The sequence below is a fragment of the Pungitius pungitius genome, chromosome 7, assembly GCF_949316345.1.
Source record: "Pungitius pungitius chromosome 7, fPunPun2.1, whole genome shotgun sequence".
Taxonomy (NCBI): Eukaryota; Metazoa; Chordata; class Actinopteri; order Perciformes; family Gasterosteidae; genus Pungitius; species Pungitius pungitius.
This window is the reverse complement of record NC_084906.1, coordinates 8,936,881-8,959,409: the sequence shown is the minus strand read 5'-3', so window position 1 is coordinate 8,959,409 and position 22,529 is coordinate 8,936,881. Positions and strand designations below refer to the sequence as shown.

The 22,529-nt window shown below is 44.2% G+C and overlaps 1 protein-coding gene across 9 annotated transcripts in view; it reads left to right on the top strand.

Annotated features, from left to right (window-relative positions):
- Positions 1-22,529, top strand: part of ptprfa (protein tyrosine phosphatase receptor type Fa) — a 230,788-nt gene that overhangs the window by 181,975 nt on the left and 26,284 nt on the right. For 5 of the 9 annotated variants that reach the window (XM_037470081.2, XM_037470080.2, XM_037470078.2 and 2 more), the window contains 5 exons: positions 7,442-7,599; positions 9,060-9,071; positions 9,610-9,719; positions 19,600-19,632; positions 20,173-20,270. In XM_037470081.2, coding sequence (XP_037325978.2) covers positions 7,442-7,599; positions 9,060-9,071; positions 9,610-9,719; positions 19,600-19,632; positions 20,173-20,270 — 411 coding nt within the window. The remainder of the gene's footprint in view (positions 1-7,441; positions 7,600-9,059; positions 9,072-9,609; positions 9,720-19,599; positions 19,633-20,172; positions 20,271-22,529) is intronic. The other 4 variants (XM_062563378.1, XM_062563377.1, XM_062563376.1 and 1 more) reach the window with 3 other exon arrangements.

The window sequence follows — 22,529 nt, the reverse complement described above, 5'->3', positions numbered from 1 at the left end:
GCGAGCGCTAAAGATTACACATCATAGTGGTTTTATGTAGGTATTACATCATGTTTATGAACCAATCCGAACACGTGATTTGAGCTACTCCTTTTATGATTTATAAGCTGTCACGGTTTGGGTCTGCTCTGTCTTATTTTGTAGTTTTCATGTCTCTGGTGTTCCTGGGTAACTTCACTTCCTGCCTTGTCCTGTCTTCCCCTGTCATTGTCTGCCGTGCCTGATCGTTTCCACCTGTGTTCAATCACCTGCACCTCCCTTGTGTATTTAAGCCCTGTGAGTCCCTTGTCTGGTGTGGCGTCATTACATGTCGACCGTTCATGTGTCACGTAAGTCAAGTTTGTGTTTTCAAGTCCAGGTCCCTGTTTTGTTTGTTGGTTTTGTTTTCTCCTCCTTCCTCCCCTTTTTGGTGGGAGCAATTTTGATTTTGAGTTTTGACTATTAAAGCCCTTTTATTTTTCATCAACTCTGCGTTTGAGTCCTCCCTCCTTGCCCTCGACCGCGTCCCCCCCTGACAGAATGACGCCACCACCTAAAGACTCAGCAGGGTTTGACCTGAGAAACCCGTTTTTGGGAACTCGCCTGGCGTTTGGGGACCCACACGGCACGCAGCTGGCTGCCCAGCGCAACGCCAACCCCGGCTCGGAAGCAGGCTCCAGGCAGCGCCCCGGTCACCACCCTCGCCGCTCTCCAGACCCAGGTTGGGCCTCGCCGATGGAGGCCAGCGTCCAGCCCCCAGTCCTCAGCGCACGCTGGAAACAGGTGCTGGAGCTGGCCGCCCGCCTCCAGGCCAGGTACGACCCCCACGCCCTGGACCTCCGCATTCGGCGGCAGCGACGGCGCCAACCACGCCCGTCTCCGCCCGAACCGGCCCCAAGACCCACGCCCCCAGCTCCAAGACCCACGCCCCCAGCTCCAAGACCCACGCCCGTTCCGGCCCCCAGAGTCCAGTCTCCGCCCGTTCCGGCCCCCAGACTCCAGTCTCCGCCCGTTCCGGCCCCCAGACTCCAGTCTCCGCCCGTTCCGGCCCCTAGACTCCAGTCTCCGCCCGTTCCGGCCCCCAGACTCCAGTCTCCGCCCGTTCCGGCCCCAAGACTCCAGTCTCCGCCCGTCCCGGCCCCAAGACTCCAGTCTCCGCCCGTCCCGGCCCCAAGACTGCAGTCTCCGCCCGTCCCGGCCCCAAGACTCCAGTCTCCGCCCGTCCCGGCCCCAAGACTCCAGTCTCCAGCCCCGTCCCCACGGCCCCCGACCATGACCCCTCCAGGCCCGTCCCCACGGCCCCCGACCATGACCCCTCCAGGCCCGTCCCCACGGCCCCCGACCATGACCCCTCCAGGCCCGTCCCCACGGCCCCCGACCATGACCCCTCCAGCCCAGTCCCCACGGCCCCCGACCATGACCCCTCCCTCCCACCCTCTTGGGACCGTCTGGAAGTCGGTCCTTGAAGGGGGGGTGGGGTCAGGGGTTGGGTCGGCGCCCCCCGCCACGACGACGCCGGAGCCGCACAGCTCGGCGCCCCCCGCCACGACGGCGCCGGAGCCGCACAGCTCGGCGCCCCACGCCACGACGACGCCGGAGCCGCACAGCTCGGCGCCCCACGCCACGACAACGCCGGAGCCGCACAGCTCGGCGCCCCACGCCACGACGACGCCGGAGCCGCACAGCTCGGCGCCCCCCGAGACCCTGAGGCCCGTCCGCCGACCCGGCAGACCCCCCGAGACCCTGAGGCCCGGCCGCCGACCCGGCAGACCCCCCGAGACCCTGAGGCCCGGCCGCCGACCCGGCAGACCCCCCGAGACCCTGAGGCCCGGCCGCCGACCCGGCAGACCCCCAGAGCACCCCACACCCGGCCGCCGCCCCGGCAGGCCGCCGGACCATAGATGTCGGGTCCCCACCCTCCCGCCCCTTGTCTGATTTTCATGGTTCTGCCCCCCTTTAGGACCGTCTGGAATTCGGTCCTTGAGGGGGGGGTTCTGTCACGGTTTGGGTCTGCTCTGTCTTATTTTGTAGTTTTCATGTCTCTGGTGTTCCTGGGTAACTTCACTTCCTGCCTTGTCCTGTCTTGCCCTGTCATTGTCTGCCGTGCCTGATCGTTTCCACCTGTGTTCAATCACCTGCACCTCCCTTGTGTATTTAAGCCCTGTGAGTCCCTTGTCTGGTGTGGCGTCATTACATGTCGACCGTTCATGTGTCACGTAAGTCAAGTTTGTGTTTTCAAGTCCAGGTCCCTGTTTTGTTTGTTGGTTTTGTTTTCTCCTCCTTCCTCCCCTTTTTGGTGGGAGCGATTTTGATTTTGAGTTTTGACTATTAAAGCCCTTTTATTTTTCATCAACTCTGCGTTTGAGTCCTCCCTCCTTGCCCTCGACCGCGTCCCCCCCTGACATAAGCATGGCCTGTATATTGTGGGCTTCCCTCCAGCCTTGAGCCGTCACCAGTTTTTTTTTTTAAGTGACGTACAGATGCTGTATGCATCTCTCATAGTACCAGTAACTCCATCCAACATTATTTGGTTAGTTGTGGTGGAAGAAATTCTCACGGTCATTTCAAACAAAGTTCTTTGATGAAAAGTACAGCTGTTTTTTCTGTGAGAATGAGTGGCTTTTTAATTGAAAAATGTGATAATGAACAGAATCTATCATGAGGATACTTGGGAGGGTTCATATTAATTATTGTCGGGTGATGAATTTAATAATCCGTATAGATTTCTTTCACATCAGCACATTGTTACTGGATCACATTGTTAGCTCTGCTCTAATCTCCACACTTCGCTCGTTTCTCATCTCCACCCACCTAACCCTCCACCCCCACCCAAAGGGACATGATATATTAAACGTACATCCCAAACTGTGCATATTTCATTATGTACCTGACCAAAGACAAACCAATATAGTGCAAGATACATGTTTGCTAGAGAAAACAGCCTAACATATGATTTTTTATGTTGTCACGTGTACATTTCCATCAAAGGAAGCAGAAGCTGTTCTATCGTTTTGCCTCTGTTTTAATCTACTTTTAATGCACATTTAGCCCTTGGCTCCATGTTACGTTAAGTCTTGTGAAGTCAGTAATATGTCAAAGTGTACAGTGTATAGTTGCTCCACAAATGTCCTTATCTGTGGATTACATAACACTGGTGTGTGGTGCAAGTAGGAATCCTTTGTGAATTGACCCTACGATGTGGAACTTTGTCCAGGAAGGCTCATTCAGCATCTCCACCTCGACACAGCATTCCCTTAGGTTTTACATACACCTGCCATGGAACATTTCAATGCTACCTCATGCAGCTGTGTGTATGATACTTAGTGAAATGATCTAAGAATTGTTTGTGTGTATGGTGAGACTTTGGCATGACAATGACGTCATTCACAGCAGACAGGTGGCTTCTGGCTGAGCTCTGATCCTTATTGACTCATCTGACGTATCTGATTTTCATTTCCTCTGCTGATACGATCAGGTGCTTATTTCTGAAACCTGTGACTTCACACATGACTGCTCTCATCTGTTTGAAACGTCAGAGAATTCAAATCTGGACGTTGTTTTTCATTAAATTACATCTTTATGTATGTTGCGTTCACACCAAAAGCGAAGCAAACTTTTGGAACGTTTTACTCGCCCGACTGGTTGGATTTGATTTGCTTCATTCACGCCGATAAAGGGGGCGGCTTGTCTCCCTAAGGACAGTTATTATTTCCACTATCCACCATGGAAATAACCACGTTTTCTGCACTGTGCTTGTTGTAGAAACTCATGACATCATCAGCTTGGTGAATTTCACCAACTCCTCTTCCAGCGCTACTTCAGGCTGACCAGCAGCCAGTTTGATGACCCGTTGGTTCGGATCAGGCGTTCAATCTGCGGAGAGCCTGTCTTTCTGCCTCCGGTGACTGGCGGTTTCATAAAGTATATTCATGCCTTGGTGGCAGGACGACGGTGATGACGAGCGGTGGGAGTTTTGCCAAAGTTAAAATATTTCATCTAAAGTTGATATTTCAACTTTGTTGAAAAGGTGATGAATGATTGCATGAAGTGATAAAGCGCTTTGAGTGATGGAAAGACTCAAAGTGCTATACAGGTACAGTACAATCCATTTTACTTCATAATATTAGGACTTTATTATTTTAACATAAGGACATTATTTCTGAAATAGAGGAGAGAAGCGAGAATAATGCGGAGACCCATGTTGACTCAGCAGAGATAATATTAAACGTAAAAAATGGATCTACTGAACAGTCATATATTTCAAAAGAAACACAGAATATCTGAGAGTGTCACTGCATTATAAAATTAGTCTAAATATTTCATAGTGTCCAACATAAATCTACGCAGGAAAAGAAATCCCCAGAATACCATGTTAGTATCTAGACATCCTCAAGAAAAACATTATTCTAAATCTCATTTCCTGTCTGTCCCTTTTTTAAACTAAAATCTTGGATAGAAAACATTTCTGTATGTGTGTTTTTAAGGCATAAGTATAAAAGATGCAGTCCAATTAAAGATCTTACTCTGACTGTTCAAAGGGATTACGATAATAAATTCCTTCTAGAGAGTGAAGTAAGCATCCAGATTTACTGTTTGTATCTGTAGATTTTACTGTGATTGGAAGGGTCTGAGACCATGGCAGGTCACAATACATGTTTACTTTCAGTATTATACAACATGACAACTCTTCAGCCTTAAGGGTCATGTATAATTCATTTGTAGTTGTCGGCCTTGATATCACAATCTCTCGCCGAGTATTTTGGGAGTGAAAAGAGTGCACAGAAACTGTATAGAAATGAATGAATCAACAGGGGGTGACATTGTTTTTAACATCAGCATTCTTCAAGCGTGTTTACAGCGTTCAGCCCCAGCCGGAGTTGCTGCTGCAGCCCCGTTGAGGCAGAATATTTATGGCCTCATTGTCTAACACGGTCCAACCCAGTGCACTCGTCTCACAAAACACAAAGTGACGAGCAGCACGCTTACTTAAAGTGAATTACGCCTCACAACTTGATCCACGTGACTCCTCTCTCACCTTCGTCACGGAGCCGGCTTCCAGCTGTTTACAAACCCGGACGGCAGCTCACTCTTGAGGGTGTTGAGGCGAGGAATTGCTTTTTGCTGAAGGTCAATGATGCAACCGCGGTACAGTGGCGTGGTGTCTCACAGAGAGGTTCTGATAGTTGCATTAAGGGGAAACTAACACATTGTTGACCATTCTCATTCGTCCTGTTATAAGGTTTTAATTTATTATCTTTAGAACGGCTGGTAGCAAAATGTTTATTTTATTACAAAAAGTGAAATGATAATCAAATCAAGTCAAATATTTTTCCATGATAATTGACTAGACTTCTATTAAAAGGTATGCTTATTGTGTTTGTTGTAATTACCCATCTTTGCCTACTTGGTATGAACAACTCGTGGTCACAATGTACCGAAAACAATTTCCATCGCCTACCAAATTTGAAAGATGTTGAAGTGTATATGCAGTCGGTTTTATGGCTGACCGGACGATGTCTGATGCTACAGCATAAAGTAACATAAGGGCAATCATTTACACCAAATATGGCGAAATGTACTCAAAGTTTCAACAAACACAACAAACATTTTGCCCAACCCAACTAGACCTTGCAGAGATTATGAATGCAGTCGTTATCTTGTTCAGATGATTCACACTAAGCCTAAATTCCTCACAGGGAGAGAGTATTTCACTCATGCAACAGCATGAGGTCATTTGTAATGTTTTCCTAATTGATTTCCAATTGCTGATGGAGTTTTACGGCACTGTGCAGGAAGCTGAGGTAGGCTCTGGCTAAACAACAATACTTTCTGTGACTCATTGTTGAGCACATCTTATGGAAATGGTAATATGTTTAGTACTAGATTAAGTTGAGTTTATTATAAAGTCCAACTAGTCTTAGATTAAAGTGATCACAGGGCTTTCAATAACTACAACGTAAACCCAAATGCTGCAGGAGTATGATGACATATTTAATATCATATGACATATTTTAACAGTCACCGGCCAGCTCATGGGGGGCGAGTTGATATGAAGGAAACAACGAGCCTCTCTTCTGTCAGAAGGAACATCCCGCACTTTCTTGGCCATTACCTTACTGGAGTCAGCCTGGGTTGCTTTGAAATCAAATTTAATGCGTCCGTTAGTAAGGAAGGACCGCTAATTAGCATTAGCATTAGTGACGTTTTTTTATCGGCACTCGATCGACCAGTCACGCCTTTTAGATCGGCAGGAAGTCTATTTTTATTAAACTAGAATACTCATGGTAACTGTAATACACTTATACAACACTTAATGGTCTATATCACCTCTCTCACCTTGTATGGACTTTCCTTCCTTGCTCCCCTCCTCCAGTGCTTCCCAACCACTGTCATAATTAACCAGCCGCCTTCCTCTGAATGAACCTGTCAGCACATTGTGTGTGGGTGTATCTGCAGGACTCATTTCACCTGCATACTATGGAATCACTCAATATACACCCACTGGTATCTAAATGTAGCCAATTGGGTCAACTGTTCAGGGCCGGTATGCTGAAGAAAGTACAGCTTCCAAATGGTTCATCAAAATGTGTCACCCTGACTTTGTTCATTTCCGATTATGTCACAATAAGAAAAGCACCAGTGCATCGTTTGGTATACACTCCTAGAAATTAGGGTTCCAAGCAGGTTCTTCCTGAGGAGCTGGTGTTCTAGCCAGAACCCTTTTTTTAAGCATTTTGTTAAGAACCCTTTTCACCAAAAATAAAACTTTCTGAACAAAAGACTCCTTCAGCGCTTGAAAGCACGGTTGCTATAATCCCTAATCCCTTACCGCACAATTGATTTATTTGGGTCGCACTGCACCAGGACGTCATATAAAACTATTCTCAGCAGTTTAATTTCTAACAGTATCCACTGATGAGGAGGGCTACTCTTTTTGGTTAAATTTGGTTAAAAACTTGAATTAGTTTTATCATATTGACTAATATTGGAATCTTTCACTCAGATTTTTATTTTGTCATTAAAAGATTCTTGGGATAAAGCTGTGTGTCGTTGCTTTCCAGGATGTTTACAAGGTACAAGTGTTCTCATGATTTTGCGCAAGCAGCAATAAAGAGATTCAGACTTGCTTGTACAATAGTGTGGTAACCACTTCCCAAGTTTTCCTCAGTTTTTGTTGTTTCTACTTTAATTGTTCTGGCTCTGAGGATGCTATTTATCTTTCCGATTGTTGCATCATTTTTTTTTACTCAATGTAACTTTTTACATTGTTGGGACACATATAGACTGATACATTAAGTTCTCAGCGGGGTCGTTGCTGTTGGTTGAATTACGGAGGTGTTCGTGGATAAACATTAAATTGGTTACTGGGTACAAAAAAAAGTACAATACCGTCATACTTGCAGTATTATACCCTGTTGTGTACTGAGAACTGACTCTGGCTCCTCCACCTGGTGGTTTGCAGACGTTTGCGGCCAGCCCCTTTTCCGATCCGATCATGGTGAAGCTACACAGTGGGATGACCCGACAGACTGAGGACCCAGAGATGCTGTGGGTCATGGGTCCGGTGCTGGCGGTCATTCTCATCATCATCATAGTCATTGCCATTCTGCTCTTCAAGAGGTGAGTTTGACAGTAAAAAGGGATCGCTTGTGGTACGTCCCATAGGGGCGTGTGGGTGAAGACGGAACATAAGGCCGAGATAGTCAGGCTTTGATTGGCACACTAAACTAACAGTGCTTCAAAGGGAAGGCAATCGCCAACTTTCATGCACAGCTCAAGCCATTTTCCAAAAAACAAATAAAAAAACACCTTTTGTCTTCTCTTACCTGACTTGGTAAGGACAATACCAAAACTAGACTCACGAGGATTTAAGGAACTACTTTATATAATATATTTAAAATACCATTGACACTAGTGTGGCCATCATAGTGATATCTGTCATGTAAAAGCGAGCTAAGCTGCGTGTACCTTAAAGGCAGTGCTAGTTCATTGTGTTCTTTTTTCAGTCCAGAGAGACACTGCAAGCATTTTCTTCAGCACAACAGATAACAAGAAAACTTCACGAGCATCAGGCACCAACCTTAGTCTTCACTGAGACCCCAAAGGCTGAGGCCCTCTGCAGCATATAGGGGGGAGCCTCCAGGCTAGCAGTTAGCTCGAACCTCCTGTGCACGGATCAAACATCTGGAGCTGCTGACCGGGCTGACGGCAGCTGCTCCGCTCTAAGTTCACTAACTTGTTTTGTCTTTTTGCTCGTTCACTTGACGTCTCTGTTCAGTAAGAGGAAAGCGCTTGCTTTTCCAACACCAAAGTGACCTTTTCTTCTTTTATAAATCAAATATTTAAAAATGTTATTGCCCAACAATAAAGTACATTTTATTGTACATAATATTGTGGTAAAAATGGTGTTTAGTAAAAAACTGTGTTGAAGGAAACCCCAAACGTAAAAGGCATTTCATATTCTATCATACTTTGTGATAGGTTTTCAGGGTCACCCAATGGATTTTTTATGGGCTTTAATGTCAAAAAGGAGGATTTTTCTGAACCTATAAAGGGATAATACCCAATAATACCTAAAATTTGAAGACATATTTTTTTTAAACAGCGACAATGTTTTCAGAGAAGATTATAACATCTCCTACTTCACACAGGAGGCATTTCAACACCATAGGCTTGATGTTTTAGAGTGATTCCTGTAATCATCTCTCCTTTAAAAAGAAAACTACTCCCTGTATGATCCATCTGTCATGCATCAAATGTCTAAGTTGTCCAACAGTACAGATGGAAGCTCTCTCAGAAAACTCCACCCTGTGAGAGGCACGCCTCACACACAATGCACTGTTTTTGATTCTATATTTTACGGAATAATTCAAAGGTTAATTTACAACTTTGACATTTTATTATTAATAATTTAAATAAACCTTGTGAGCATTAATCTTGGTGCTGTAATGTAATGTGCTCTGTCAGTGCGACTTCCTGTCGCTGTGACACTTTGCGGCGTTCCCACTGCCGTCAACTTGTAAATGTTTTCTTTCTCTCTCTGCTTCCTCGCTCTCTCCACCTGCTTTCTGCCGCCGCAGCAACCAAGAAAGGTTAGTGCCTCTCTTCGTTTTGCCCTCCACACCCACACGCACACACACACACACACACACACACACCCTTGAGGTGCTTTTTGATGCTGTGCAGTGAAAGATGCTGGTTGTCTCTGTTACACCTTTCAGCCCGCCGCCGTCATGGCAGCTTCTCTGAGCTTTTTTCTTCATCTCAGACATGTTCCCTTCAAGTGACAGTTTGTGTGTGTGTGTTTAACGTCTTTCTTTAAGTGTGGCTACTGCTGCTTAGCGCTATTCATCCCTTAGCGCTTGGTTCAGCTCACACACTTTCAGCTGCAAAGCCAACGACAGTTGTCAATAGTTTTTTCAAAACCGTTTTCATCTGGACCATTTTATAGAGAGTATAGAATGGAAAGTGTAAAAAAAAAGTAATATGTTGAGGATCATCAGCTGCTGTCTCCTGGTTTGTTTTATTTTCCATTAACCTTTGCTTTGTGTGAAATAAAATGTCCCTGCAGAATGGTTCCTGTTTGATAAAAAGCATTAACGCTCTCGCCACTTCTTCATTTCCCCCTAGAAAACGAACATCCCCAGCCAAGGAAGAGCACATGGCGGGGGTCAAGGACTCATTGCTGACCCACTCATCAGACCCTGTGGAGATGAGGAGACTCAACTATCAGACTCAAGGCATACACACACACACACACACACACACACACACACACACACACACACACACACACACACACACACACACACACACACACACACACACACACACACACACGTATACTAACAGACATGCATATAGTCATGCCTGGAAGCAGGCTCTTCTTCAGGCTTCAGGTCCAAATCCTCTATGTGTGCTTGGTCGGTTGCCATAACAATATTCTCAACTTTTTGTTTAGTTTTTGGACTCTTTCAGAACATTCTGTAATGTACGAATTCTTGTAATGTATGAATTCACAGTATTAGTGTGGAAAGTGAGTAGCCCTCTAGTCTTACACAAATATTAGTTTAATAAGGAGTGTTGTTGTGTATACAATTTATTGGTGAAAAAAATAGACTTTGCAACTGTATTGTACACAGCAAATTTCAGAGAGTTACATTGACTGAGATTCAATTTGAACTCTAAGCTGGTGTTTATATTTATCTTGTCAGTGTTAAATCAACACTCAACAAAGTGTTAATCAATCAATCAATCAAACTCTTTATTACAGACTCACGGTCCAGATAGTACAAAATAAAAACAACAGTAAATTGTCATAGCTGGCTCAAGCTATGCCAAAACATCAGGAGCAGGAGACAGTTTACAAGATGAAAGGAATACATGTTTATTAAATTATAACCCTAACAGAAAGAACTTCAATAATAAACTGAAATCATATATCCAAAAGCCATAAGGATCCTATGAGGTGGGTAGTCAGTAAGTCAGTGTTGTAAGTGTGGATGTGTGACAAAATGGTGTGGTGCGTGTATGCATGAAGAGAATAATTCAACACAACTCAAAACGCATGGAGAATACTGCCGGAGCGAAGGCCGGGGCTGCCTCCTCTCGAGTCCCCCCCTCAAGCTGGCAGGAGCCTGGCATATATAGACCTCAGGAGAGACACCGGGCCCAGGTGCTCTCCATTAGCCATCAGGACAATGCCCCACCCAGGCTCACCTGTAGGGAGACAGTTAGGTAGGCACCATCCACACACACTCGTTATGTGTGTGGGGCATCACACCCCCCCCTTTAAAGTCGTGGTCTCACTACGAACCACAGTTCCCCACTCAATACTAACAAAAATACCGGAGTGATCACTTCTATTAACATAAAATTAAAAAATAACCAATTAAGTGCACATCCATCAAATTTACAATGTTAACATTACCTCATACTAAGTTTTAACTAAATCTTAAAATACTTTTAGACGTTCCTAGAAGTTTAACCCTCAGAGTGTAACCACTCTTAGCCCTGCACCACCTGGACTCTCCTCCCCCCTTGACAGCTGGATCCTGATGTTTCAGCTAGCAATAAGGCTGTCAGGAGAAGAACAGGCCAGGGGCCACACCGCCAGTCTCTACAAAAAACAAACAAACAAACAAAAGAACATCAGAGATTAGATAGGGCTCTAAACAGGAGCACGAGACAATGCATCTGCCACCACATTATCCCTCCCTTTAATGTGCCTGATATCCAGAGCAAAGGACTGCAGAAGCAAAGACCACCTAATAAGCCTTTGGTTCGGACACTTAAGTGAATTGAGAAATGTAAGTGGGTTGTGATCTGTATAAACTATAACTGGTACCCCAGACCCAACATACACACTAAAATGCCCCAAAGCCCACACCAGTGCCAATGCTTCCTTCTCAATCACAGAATAATTAAGCTGATGCTTATTAAACTTTTTGGAAAAAAAACAGACTGGCCTGTCCACCCCTCCACCGTCAGCCTGCAACAGTACTGCACCTGCTCCAAAGTGACTCGCATCAACCTGCAGCTTGAACTGTCGATCCATGCGAGGAGCTGCCAACACTGGAGCAGAACACAACAAGATCTTAGCATTTTGGAACGCTTGCTGACAGCGGGAGGACCAGACAAACTTGACCTTGTCCTTTAGAAGATCAGTAAGAGGACAGACAACAGACGAAAAGTTTTTGCAGAAACTTCTATAGTATCCAATTAACCCCAAGAAGCGCATAAGTTCCCTCTTAGTAGTAGGAGGAGGGTAAGACTCCACAGCAGCGACCTTTGCCTGTACCGGCCGGACCTCACCCTGACCGACCACATGGCCAAGGTATGTGACTGTTGCACGAGCAAATTCACATTTTGCCAGATTCACTGTCAACCGCGCTTCAGCCAACCGCTGAAAGAGAGCGCGCACACGAGCAATGTGACACTCCCAGGTGTCACTGAAAACTACACAATCATCCAAATAAACGGCCACGCCCTCCAGGTCACCCACGACCCTATTCATGAGGCGTTGAAATGTTGCCGGTGCATTTCTCAACCCAAATGGCATAACTTTATACGAATAAAGACCAGATGGAATAATAAATGATGCAATCTCACGAGCTCTCTTTGAAAGCGGGACTTGCCAATATCCTTTCAACAAATCAAACTTGCTGACAAATCTGGCCGACCCAACCTGATCAATACAATCATCCATTCTAGGCAACGGAAAGGCATCTGGTCGTGTCACGTTGTTAACTTTCCGAAAATCTGTACAGAACCGAAACGACCCATCAGGCTTAGGAACCAAAATGCATGGCGAAGCCCAGCTAGATATTGTCGGCTCCGCAATACCATTCTCCAACATATATCGGCACTCTGCATCCAAAACCCGCTGTTTGTCTACAGAGACCCGATAAAAACGCTGTCGAATGGGTTTTGAATCAGTCAATGCAATATCATGCTCTATGAGATGAGTTTGCGAAGGTGCATCACTAAATAAGGTTGGGAATTCCGCAATCAAATCAACCAACTCTATGCGTTGCGACATGGAGAGATGACACAACAGGTTATCTAACCTGCCCAGGGTCTCAGTGTTTTTCAAACGCCCATACACCAATGTGTCATCAAATGTGGTGGTGTCCTTGCCCTCACCAACCACTTTAGAGACAGGACCCATGCTGGCTGCCAAACACACAGGCAGAATTTCCTCAGACTCACGACCATAGTATGGCTTTAACAGGTTCACATGAAATAACTGAGAAGGTTTACGACGGTTAGGAGTTGCAATGAGATAATTTTCATCTGAAAGTTTCTCAACCACAGTATGTGGACCTGTAAACTTTGCTTGAAATGGTGAGTTGATAATTGGCAAAAGAACCAGAACCTGATCACCCGGACTGAAGTCCCTTCGTTCAGCCCGCTGATCATAAGAGCGCTTCATTTTCACTTGAGCCCTTGCCAGGTTCTCTTTAGCCATTGAACCCGCCACATACAACTTCTGCCTGAACCCATTGACAAAGTCAATCAGATTTTTGGGAGGGTCGGGCGCCTTAAAATTGTCATGAAGCAGTGCAAGCGGCCCACGAACTAAATGACCAAAGACCAACTGATTTGGACTAAACCCGGTACTCTCCTGCACTACTTCACGAGCAGCCAGCATTAACCATGGCAAGCCATCCCCCCAATCTTTTCCCAACTCTGTACAATATGCCCGCAGCAACGATTTCAAGGTCTGGTGAAACCTCTCTAGCGCCCCCTGACTTTGAGCATGATACGCCGAGGACTTGGCATGTCTTACCCGGAGTTGTTTCAAAATCTGGGCAAACATGTGAGAAGTGAAATTTGAACCCCTGTCGCTCTGGAGAACCCGCGGAATGCCAAATATGGAGATGAACTGTGACAGAGCTTTAACCACAGCTCTAGTTGTAATGGAACGCAACGGATAGGCAGAAGGATACCTAGTCGCCTGGCACATCACAGTTAGCAGATACTTAGCACCAGACGCCGATGGAGGAAGAGGACCAACACAATCAATTATGATATGTTCAAATGGCTGTCCGATAGCAGGTATGGGGTGTAATGGGGCAGGCTTAATCGCTTGATTTGGTTTACCCGTCATTTGACAGATGTGACACGTTTTAATATATGCCGCAACATCCCGTCTTAGCCTAGGCCAAAAAAAATATTGCAAAATGCAGTAGTATGTTTTCCTTACGCCTAAATGCCCTGACTGGTCATGTGAAAGTTTCAAAACCAAATCCCTGTATTTAGCTGGCACCACCACCTGAAACACCGGTTCCCCCACCCCATAATCTCCGCAAGGCACCCACTTCCTCACCAGCAACCCATTATCAAGAAAGTACCCATTAGCACTATCCTGCACCTCACTACCTGTCAGAATTCCTTCAAACAGGCTGTTGACGGATGGATCGGAGAGCTGCTCTGCAACCAGCTCTTCCCGCGACACAGAAATAGGCACATCAGACCAAGAAAATTTTGAACCTGTATCAACTTCATTACGCTCAATTTCACGAGCCCTGGCGCGCGTCACAGCCGCTGCCGCAAAAACCTGCGGAAAATCCCGCTCGCTCTCATCTAGACCATTGCCGACAACTGGACAAGGACTCACCAGTGGTGCTGGGGGCACATTAGCCCACACGAGGCCACCAGCATGCATATTTCCCAGGAGTACATCAATGCCCGCCATCGGAAACTCCTTGCGCAATGCCACCTCCACCTCACCATGGACCAAGCCACAGTTTAGCTCAATTTTGTGTGTAGGAGAAGAGATTATGGACATGCCCATCCCACGGCTCAACATAGCATCCCCCGTCGCTGATTTAGATGAAAACGGCAGAATAGACTGCAGAACATATGTGCCCAACGCCGCCGTGTCTCGCAGGATGTTCACAGGCACCTTTTCTCCGGACCCGACAAGAGAGACAAAGCCCCTCTCCACAAATGGTCGGTAAGCCACATCTACCCCACCAAGACTACTATCGCTCACCTGTAACGGACCCCCAGAACCGACATCAGCCACAGCAGGTGCCACAAATGCTGCCGATTTCACGTTTGTTTTATTTCTCTGTTGGAGTGCATAACAATCAGTTTTGATATGACCTTTCTTCCCACAGAAATGACACGTTTTTCCCCTGTCACGAGCAGCCCAACCTTTCTCATCCTCCGTTTTAACCCTACTGGTGAACGGTGCGTTATTATTATAGCTGGGTGCACTATATTGGCTGGGTGCAGTGTCCCCCCGGTGCGTATTTTGCGCACCTCGCGGTACCCAATCTCGGTGAGTCAAAGCATATTGATCAGCCAAGGCGGCCGCCTCCCCCACAGTTTTAACCTGCTGTTCGGTGAGAAACGTTGCTATGCGATGTGGAATAGCGTTTTTAAACTGTTCTAACAGCACCAAGTCACATAACGTCTCATATGTCGTTCCACCTGCAGCGCCTCGCCAACGGTTAAAGTTGAGCACCAAGTCCCGTGAAAACTCCAAGTACGTTTGTTTTAGGTCTTTTCTGCTATCTCTAAAACGCTGACGGTAGCTCTCGGGCACCATTTCATACATTTTAAGAACAGCAGCTTTAACGGTGGTATAACTTAAACTATCAGTTACCGATAACGCTGAATAAGCCTCTTGCGCCTTCCCAGTAAGGACGCATTGCAGCATGACAGTCCGATCAGCATCAGGCCAACCTCTTGCATCCGCCAATCGTTCGAACAATGAAAAAAACGTTTCCGGCTCTCTCTCATTGAACTTTGGTATCAAGCGCAAATTTCCCACCAAATCAAAATGCTTGTTCTCTGAATTTGAAGCTCCACCTTCACCACCCAAGAACCTCTGATCCATTTTTCCCACTTTCACGAGTTCTAATTTCTCTCTCTGCAACTTAATATTCAGTTTTTCATTTTCAAGTCTCTCTTTTTCTAGCACAACTTTCTCTCGCTCCATTTCAGTTTGATACCTTACCCTATCCATCTCCAATGTAATAAGCATAAGCTCTTTCTGTTGGTCAAATGTTAACCCTGGATTTGTTTTTACACCTTTAATAGGTAGGCTTAATGGCTCCGCAGCAGCCACCCCACCTCCCGGCGTTTCCTCCAGGGACGGCAAAACATTTAATTCTTCCAAATTAGCAACTAAAATCATCTTTAGTGTTGGTAATTTACGTCTCCTGTCCCCAATGTCAATGTGGTAATGGTCCGCGATTTCCAGCAACTGATCCTTTGTACTGTTATTTAAAAGATCAACTGATGGTGATGCCACAAACTCATCAATATGAGCCATCATTAATTGGTTGGATAATTGGACACCGCTTTGACACACCGATGCAACTTTAAACAAAGGAGTGTCCCCTATCTGCCTAACCAAATCTTCACTAACTCAACCCTAGCTCTTCATGGGGTTCGGCAGGGGTAATTATGCACTGAATATACGCTGGGGACAACGCAACTTTTAAACATCACGCTGTCAGCCACGTACTGTGCTCCCGAGACAACTGCTACTACTGCGTTCCCCCAACACTATCAAAAAAAAAAAAATTATCCACGAAAGTTTAAAAAACTAACGTGGCTCTGCCTGACCTGGGACAAAGAGTAGCTCCCGTACTTATTTAAATACTCAATAACTTAACATCGATGTGTCATCAAACTTAATTGATCCATCCAATTAACTCAACCAATGAAAAGTCTAAGTTATAATAACGGCAACGGAAACCCGCACGCAACGCCAAACAATTTGAATCTTTTGAACAGCATCACATTGCTTAACCGAAATTCAAAACTTGAAAATGTGATACTCACTGATCCCGGACGAGCCCCCATTTGTCATAGCTGGCTCAAGCTATGCCAAAACATCAGGAGCAGGAGACAGTTTACAAGATGAAAGGAATACATGTTTATTAAATTATAACCCTAACAGAAAGAACTTCAATAATAAACTGAAATCATATATCCAAAAGCCATAAGGATCCTATGAGGTGGGTAGTCAGTAAGTCAGTGTTGTAAGTGTGGATGTGTGACAAAATGGTGTGGTGCGTGTATGCATGAAGAGAATAATTCAACACAACTCAAAACGCATGGAGAATACTGCCGGAGCGAAGGCCGGGGCTGCCTCCTCTCGAGTCCCCCCCTCCAACTGGCAGGAGCCTGGCATATATAGACCTCAGGAGAGACACCGGGCCCAGGTGCTCTCCATTAGCCATCAGGACAATGCCCCACCCAGGCTCACCTGTAGGGAGACAGTTAGGTAGGCACCATCCACACACACTCGTTATGTGTGTGGGGCATCACAAAATACATAATAAAATACAAACAGGGTCACAAGCTGAGTACATAGACCTACAAAGGCTGCATGAACAAACAGCTGTACCAATGTCTCCACAGCTGGGACTGGTAGCGTGTAGTGCTAAACTTTATATTTGCCAGGATAGGATAATGACATTTTCAGAAACGTTAACCCGGCAAATACATTTATACATAAGGTTTCTTAGTACACCTTTGAAAGTGTTAACTCCCGCAGTGACAAACATTTCACTGGCACTACACCATCTAGGCCTCTTAAGCAATATTCGCATGGCATCATTATAAGCTACTTGGAGCCTCTGTATACTTGCCTTTTTATAATTGGACCACAAGTGTGCAGTATAGAGTGGTGTACAATAAGCTCTAAACAGAGACATCTTCACTCCATCTGTACACATACCAAAATTTGTTAACAATTTAACTCGGAATAAGTGTCAAATAAATCTGCTCAGTGTTGAATACAACGTCATTTAGCTGATGCTTTTATCAAAAGCAACTTACGTTGCATTTTTAACACATGAAGTTTACATTTTAGCCCAGGGTTAGGTGTATTGCTCAGGGACACTTTGACATAGAACATGGGTAAGCCAGGGTTCAAACCAACAACCCTGTGGTTTCTGGTGCACCCTCACCAATCCATGCACCATATTACATGGAGTTCAACAATCAAGAGTTCATTTAACTCTACTAAGTGTTGCAAATTAATCTGATCTTGACACTGGATGATGACTCCAGCTCTTTCGTACAATTGACTCTGTAAGAGTTGAATCTTTTTGCAGTGTGATTTCAACTCTGGGAAAATTAACCCTTAAGGATTTTGCTGTGTACGGTCACCAAAATAAAAAAAACTAAAAATGTAGTTTGTCCATGATATTAAGGAGAATACACATTTTTGTTTTCTGTTAAGCACAGCGATCATCAGGACGACAAAATATCAATGTGCTTTTCAAAAGTGCTACAAATGATGACTATGGTTTAGGCACACAAATGATTCACGTTGCCATAATGGAAATGGGGTTAAGGACAGGGGACAGTCCTGATCTGCTAAAGCCGAACATTTATATAACATCACCTGACTCCCACTATTACTTTCTATAACTGTTTTTCTCTAATTTTACTCCCACTTTGCATTGTGTCAGACTTTTTTCCCTCACCGTTACTTTTTGTTTTCAACCCTTCCAACTATTTGTCTTATCTCGTTCTCCCACCTGTCTTTCAGTGGGTGGTTTTAAACTCACTTGTCAATGTGCTCCATCCATGTTGTTCTCTTTTTTCTCAAATCAGATGTTTGCATTTATCTGTGGTAGCAGTGGGTGGGAATTTGGCAGATGTTGTTTACACCAACAGACACTCATCAAGTAATTTTGCTGCCAACCTTTGTTCTCCCTTCAGTGAACGCTCACTGGGTCGCCTCAAAGCCTCAAAAACTTTCCTCAAACACACAAAAACCGCCGGATGATTTGTGCTTTAGTTAAAGATGCTTCACAATTATTTCACAACACGTATTTAAAAGTTATGGTAAGAATGAAGTAGCTGCTAATGAGTTACTCTTTACTCTAATAAGGAATTCATCTGTTGAATTTAATGGTGTACATGCTTAATTGAAAATCATTTTGATAATAACAGACAAACATTTCATTCTGTGTAAAAGTCTATATTCAAAGTATTAGAGACGACTGCGTTACGAAAAACAGCTGAGAACAGCCGTGCTGTTTGGTAAAACTTTTATTCGTTTTTTTATTCGGAATCGTTTATTGCCATAATATGTTGGACATACATGGAAATGATCTTGGCGGTTGGTGCAGGACGAAAGACAATAATGACAAAATAGTGCAGCAATAAGATAAAAATAAAATAAAAGTATAATAAAATATATGCTATGGGTTAGTACGCTAAAGGTAAAGCTATGGGTTAGTAAGTTAGAGGAGATAAGATCAAATTAGCATAAATAAAGTGCACCATTTATCATTTATTTCAATGGAGATTTTATACAGGTACGGCCATAAGTTCTTCACACTGTTCTTTTGGAATTATCAGGACTAAAGGCAACGAGACGGCTCAGATAATCTCATCAAACCACAGCGTTTTTTCTTTTTCTTTTTATTGTGAGATGTAGCCGTTATGTCAAATATGTCAAAGGTATAGCTACGTGGTAAAGTGTCAGAAATATGTTTAAAGTGATAGTAAGGGACTACCAGGGAAGGGTAATCCTTGTATATCACAGTCTTGCTTTGAAGATAGATAGCAAAGGCAAGTAAGGGCCCTTTTAACTATTATAAGGCTGCCCTTAAATTGTAATTGGATTTTGTAATTGGATGTGTTTTCGCAGTCTCAGCCAATATTCCTTCTATGGCTACTGGCAAATATTTCATTTCTTATTCTTATTTAACTATATGTTTGAAACCAACGTTGATTAACCAATCCTCTGGGATTTATCACAACCTCACACCAAGAAATAGGGTAGAAAATACCATCTTATTGCAGTATTTCGGGAATGTATTCTTAGCTCTTATCTGCAACTAAAGTAACAGTTTGAAATACCTGTTGAACAATTTTTTCAGTTGACAATGCTTATAGGTGGTGGACTGACCATACAAACATTCCTAAATTACCAACATGGCCACCCAAAGTCCCAATAGTACTGTAGTCACTTTATCTGTGCTAGGATATACGTTCAATATTTTGCAGATACATAGAGCTGCTTCACAGGGCAGAGGGCAGCACAGACACACAGCTCCCCGTACCTTTTCATTTCTCTGTCTTCTCCTAACTGATCCCTGTTCTGTTTGTTTTGCCTGCTCTTTCCCCCTGCAGGTTCCAGTGTCCTCAGTTGCCCGAACACTCCAAGTTAGTTTTCATCCCTCTTATTTTATTTACTAATGCTTCCTCCCATTTCTGCCTACTTCCCTTTCTTTCTTTCTTTGTCGTACACAACATCTATTTGGACTAGATCCCATTCATGTAATACTAGCACCATCTCTCATGGTCTGCCCATATCAGGCATTCACACCAAATGGTTCTCATTAAAACTGAAATATAGTATAGGCATCAAAGACGTAGAAAGAAAATATCAGCCTAAGATTCTGTGTGCACTCCTACACTCCAACATTCATACTTACCTATTGTGTAATGGGATTTATGGGATTTATTTAACCAATCAGCATGCTCCCTGATGCCCGCATCACCGGTGTGGTTATGGTATGCTGTTGAAGAGCAGCAGTCGTAGATCATCCCTCCTGCTCCCCACGCAACGCCCTCACTGTCACCCACATTACCCTGAAGAGTTAGCTTCGAGGCTCCAACATGCATCCGCTCTCTGTTGCACTGCTCAGTGTGTGTGTGTGAAAGAGAGATGGACTATACTTACCACTTCACCTCTCACCACAGGAATGAGGGAACATCCTCCCATCAGTCTCTGCGATCTGGCAGACTACATAGAGAGGCTGAAGGCCAACGATGGTCTTCGCTTCTCTCAGGAGTACGAGGTAACGTCCTGCTGTTAAACACTACATGTCATTCACCCATTAAGATCTATGGGCCACCACGCAAGATGTCACCTACCCATCAGAACCGTGGACTGTATGTATAGCGAAAGGACGTAGACGTTGTGAGGATTTGCAATTATGCCGTTGCCATCTTGTTACAAGTTGTTATCTATTTGACTCTAAACTGACCTTCATTTTCTAATTTACATTTTGCTGTACTGAGGAAGACTTGAAACTAGAGATTGAGGACATAAATCAATGTTTACATACATGTTACTAATTCTAATTTCTGATTCGCACCCGGAGGAGTTGCTAGTCAGTAGAGAGAATGGTTTTAAGACACAAAGATGTAGAAGTTGAGGAAACTCAAAAGGATTAAAGAAAGCAGCTAGTTGTGTCATTAACGTCATTTCTTTGTCCGCCTCCTGGTCAGTGAAAGTGGTGGCGGGATGCCGGATGTCTGTGGCCTGTCCGTCTGTCCACTCCATGCTGTGCAGAAGATGTCTCAGGAACACTTTGTTGACAGTTAGCCCACTTTATATTTATTGATAACCTGATAACAATTTGGTGCTCAGAGGTTGATGTGACCTCCCAAAAAGGTTTAGTGCCATAACTCAAGAAGAAGAACTAATTGTAATAATTTCAAATAAAAGTCAAATAGCAACATTTTTTTGGACACACATGTGTAAAGTGACAAACAACAGGCATTATTTCTAGTTTGTTCATTTTCGAACTAAGTTAGGATTGTTAAACTTACAATAATTAGTTCTGTCAGCTGCAAGGTTTGAAGTTGACAAATTTAAGACGTTGAGTTTAATCTACAACAGATTAAGTGACATTGTTTTTAGACTTGATTTCTCCACTTTTATATTTTCCATGATTTAGCTGTCATTCATCGGGAAGTCAGAAGGTTCTGCTAACCTACTTGTCGAAGTGAAGTGTGTAATTAAATTATTTCATGTTCAAAAGTCAGGCCTTTTCACTTCAAAGGATGAGTTTGAAGTTAAACGTTAATTAATTCATTTTTTTATGCTACCCAGCATGCTTTTCACCCAGTGTGCAGACATAGGCCGTTTCTCAGGCCGTTTCTCAATATGCGTTCTTGTGTGGACTTTTGTTCTCGTGGACTCGTGAAACGTCATCAGTCGCAGCCCGAGTACTGTTCCAATTCTCAAGTCCGCATCTGGCCGAGAACGGTCATAATACCCGGATGTGGCTCGCCCCGCCCATTTTACCGGGCATGCATCGAAGCAGGCTCGTCTGTTCTTGTGAGAGACATATATCCCAGAATGCATTTCACCTCAGCAACAGGCAACAACGACAGAGGAAAATAAACACAACTTTATGTCGAAGTTTATAAATACTACTTTTTTTAAGTAATGTAATGTAATTTTCTGACTGAATAGTAACATATTTAAGACAAAAACTAAAATAAAAACGTATTAGCAAGACCAGCTGACGTGGTGACGTCATCAAGTCAGCTGCTGTTCCAACTGCGGAAATGACCGTTCTCCGTTCTCCCGAACCTGCGAGTCAGGACTCCCGAGTCTGTCTCCCGAGTCTATTCTCGCGGGAACGCGAGTCCGTTCTCGCCGTCTCAGGTATTGAGAAACGGCCATATTTTCATTTTAAGTAATGGAGACTATAATGCATCTTTTAACATGTGCCTCAGACGAGTCTTCTATCTGATCAAAGCTGAAACAGCCATGAGTCCACCACGTTAATATAAGAAGGAAACATATGACACAGCGATATCTGATTACCTAGCTTATTTTACAAAAATCAAAAGAGGAAAAGGAATAATAATTGCGTTGCTTTGTAAAAAGATAATTGTCATTTTTGTGACTTTTATATTTTTTACAACATCTGTCTAATTCTTCAGCTGTGAAGTGTTTACAGGCAGAAGGTTTCACCTTTACATAATGAACTTTGAGTGCCAGAACTTAACTCATTTTCGTTCTATTGTCCTGCAGGTTTCTTTTGCATGTAGCTCAGTATTGTTGGAAATTGCTATTGCTTTCAGTCAGGCCAGAGATGAATATATATTTTCTCTTGGCCATCTGGTAAATCCACGTTCAATTTCCTCACTGAAATACCCAACATGGTACAATTTACAGGCCAATTTTCTCCTGGTGTTTCCACTCATGTATCGAGCTGTCTTACCGTTGCAGAGTTAATGTCCAGGATTGTTAAAAAAGGAAAAAAGAAGAAGAAAAAAAAGAATGCTGCTAAGTGTGCATAAATCTCCGCCTCCTTCCC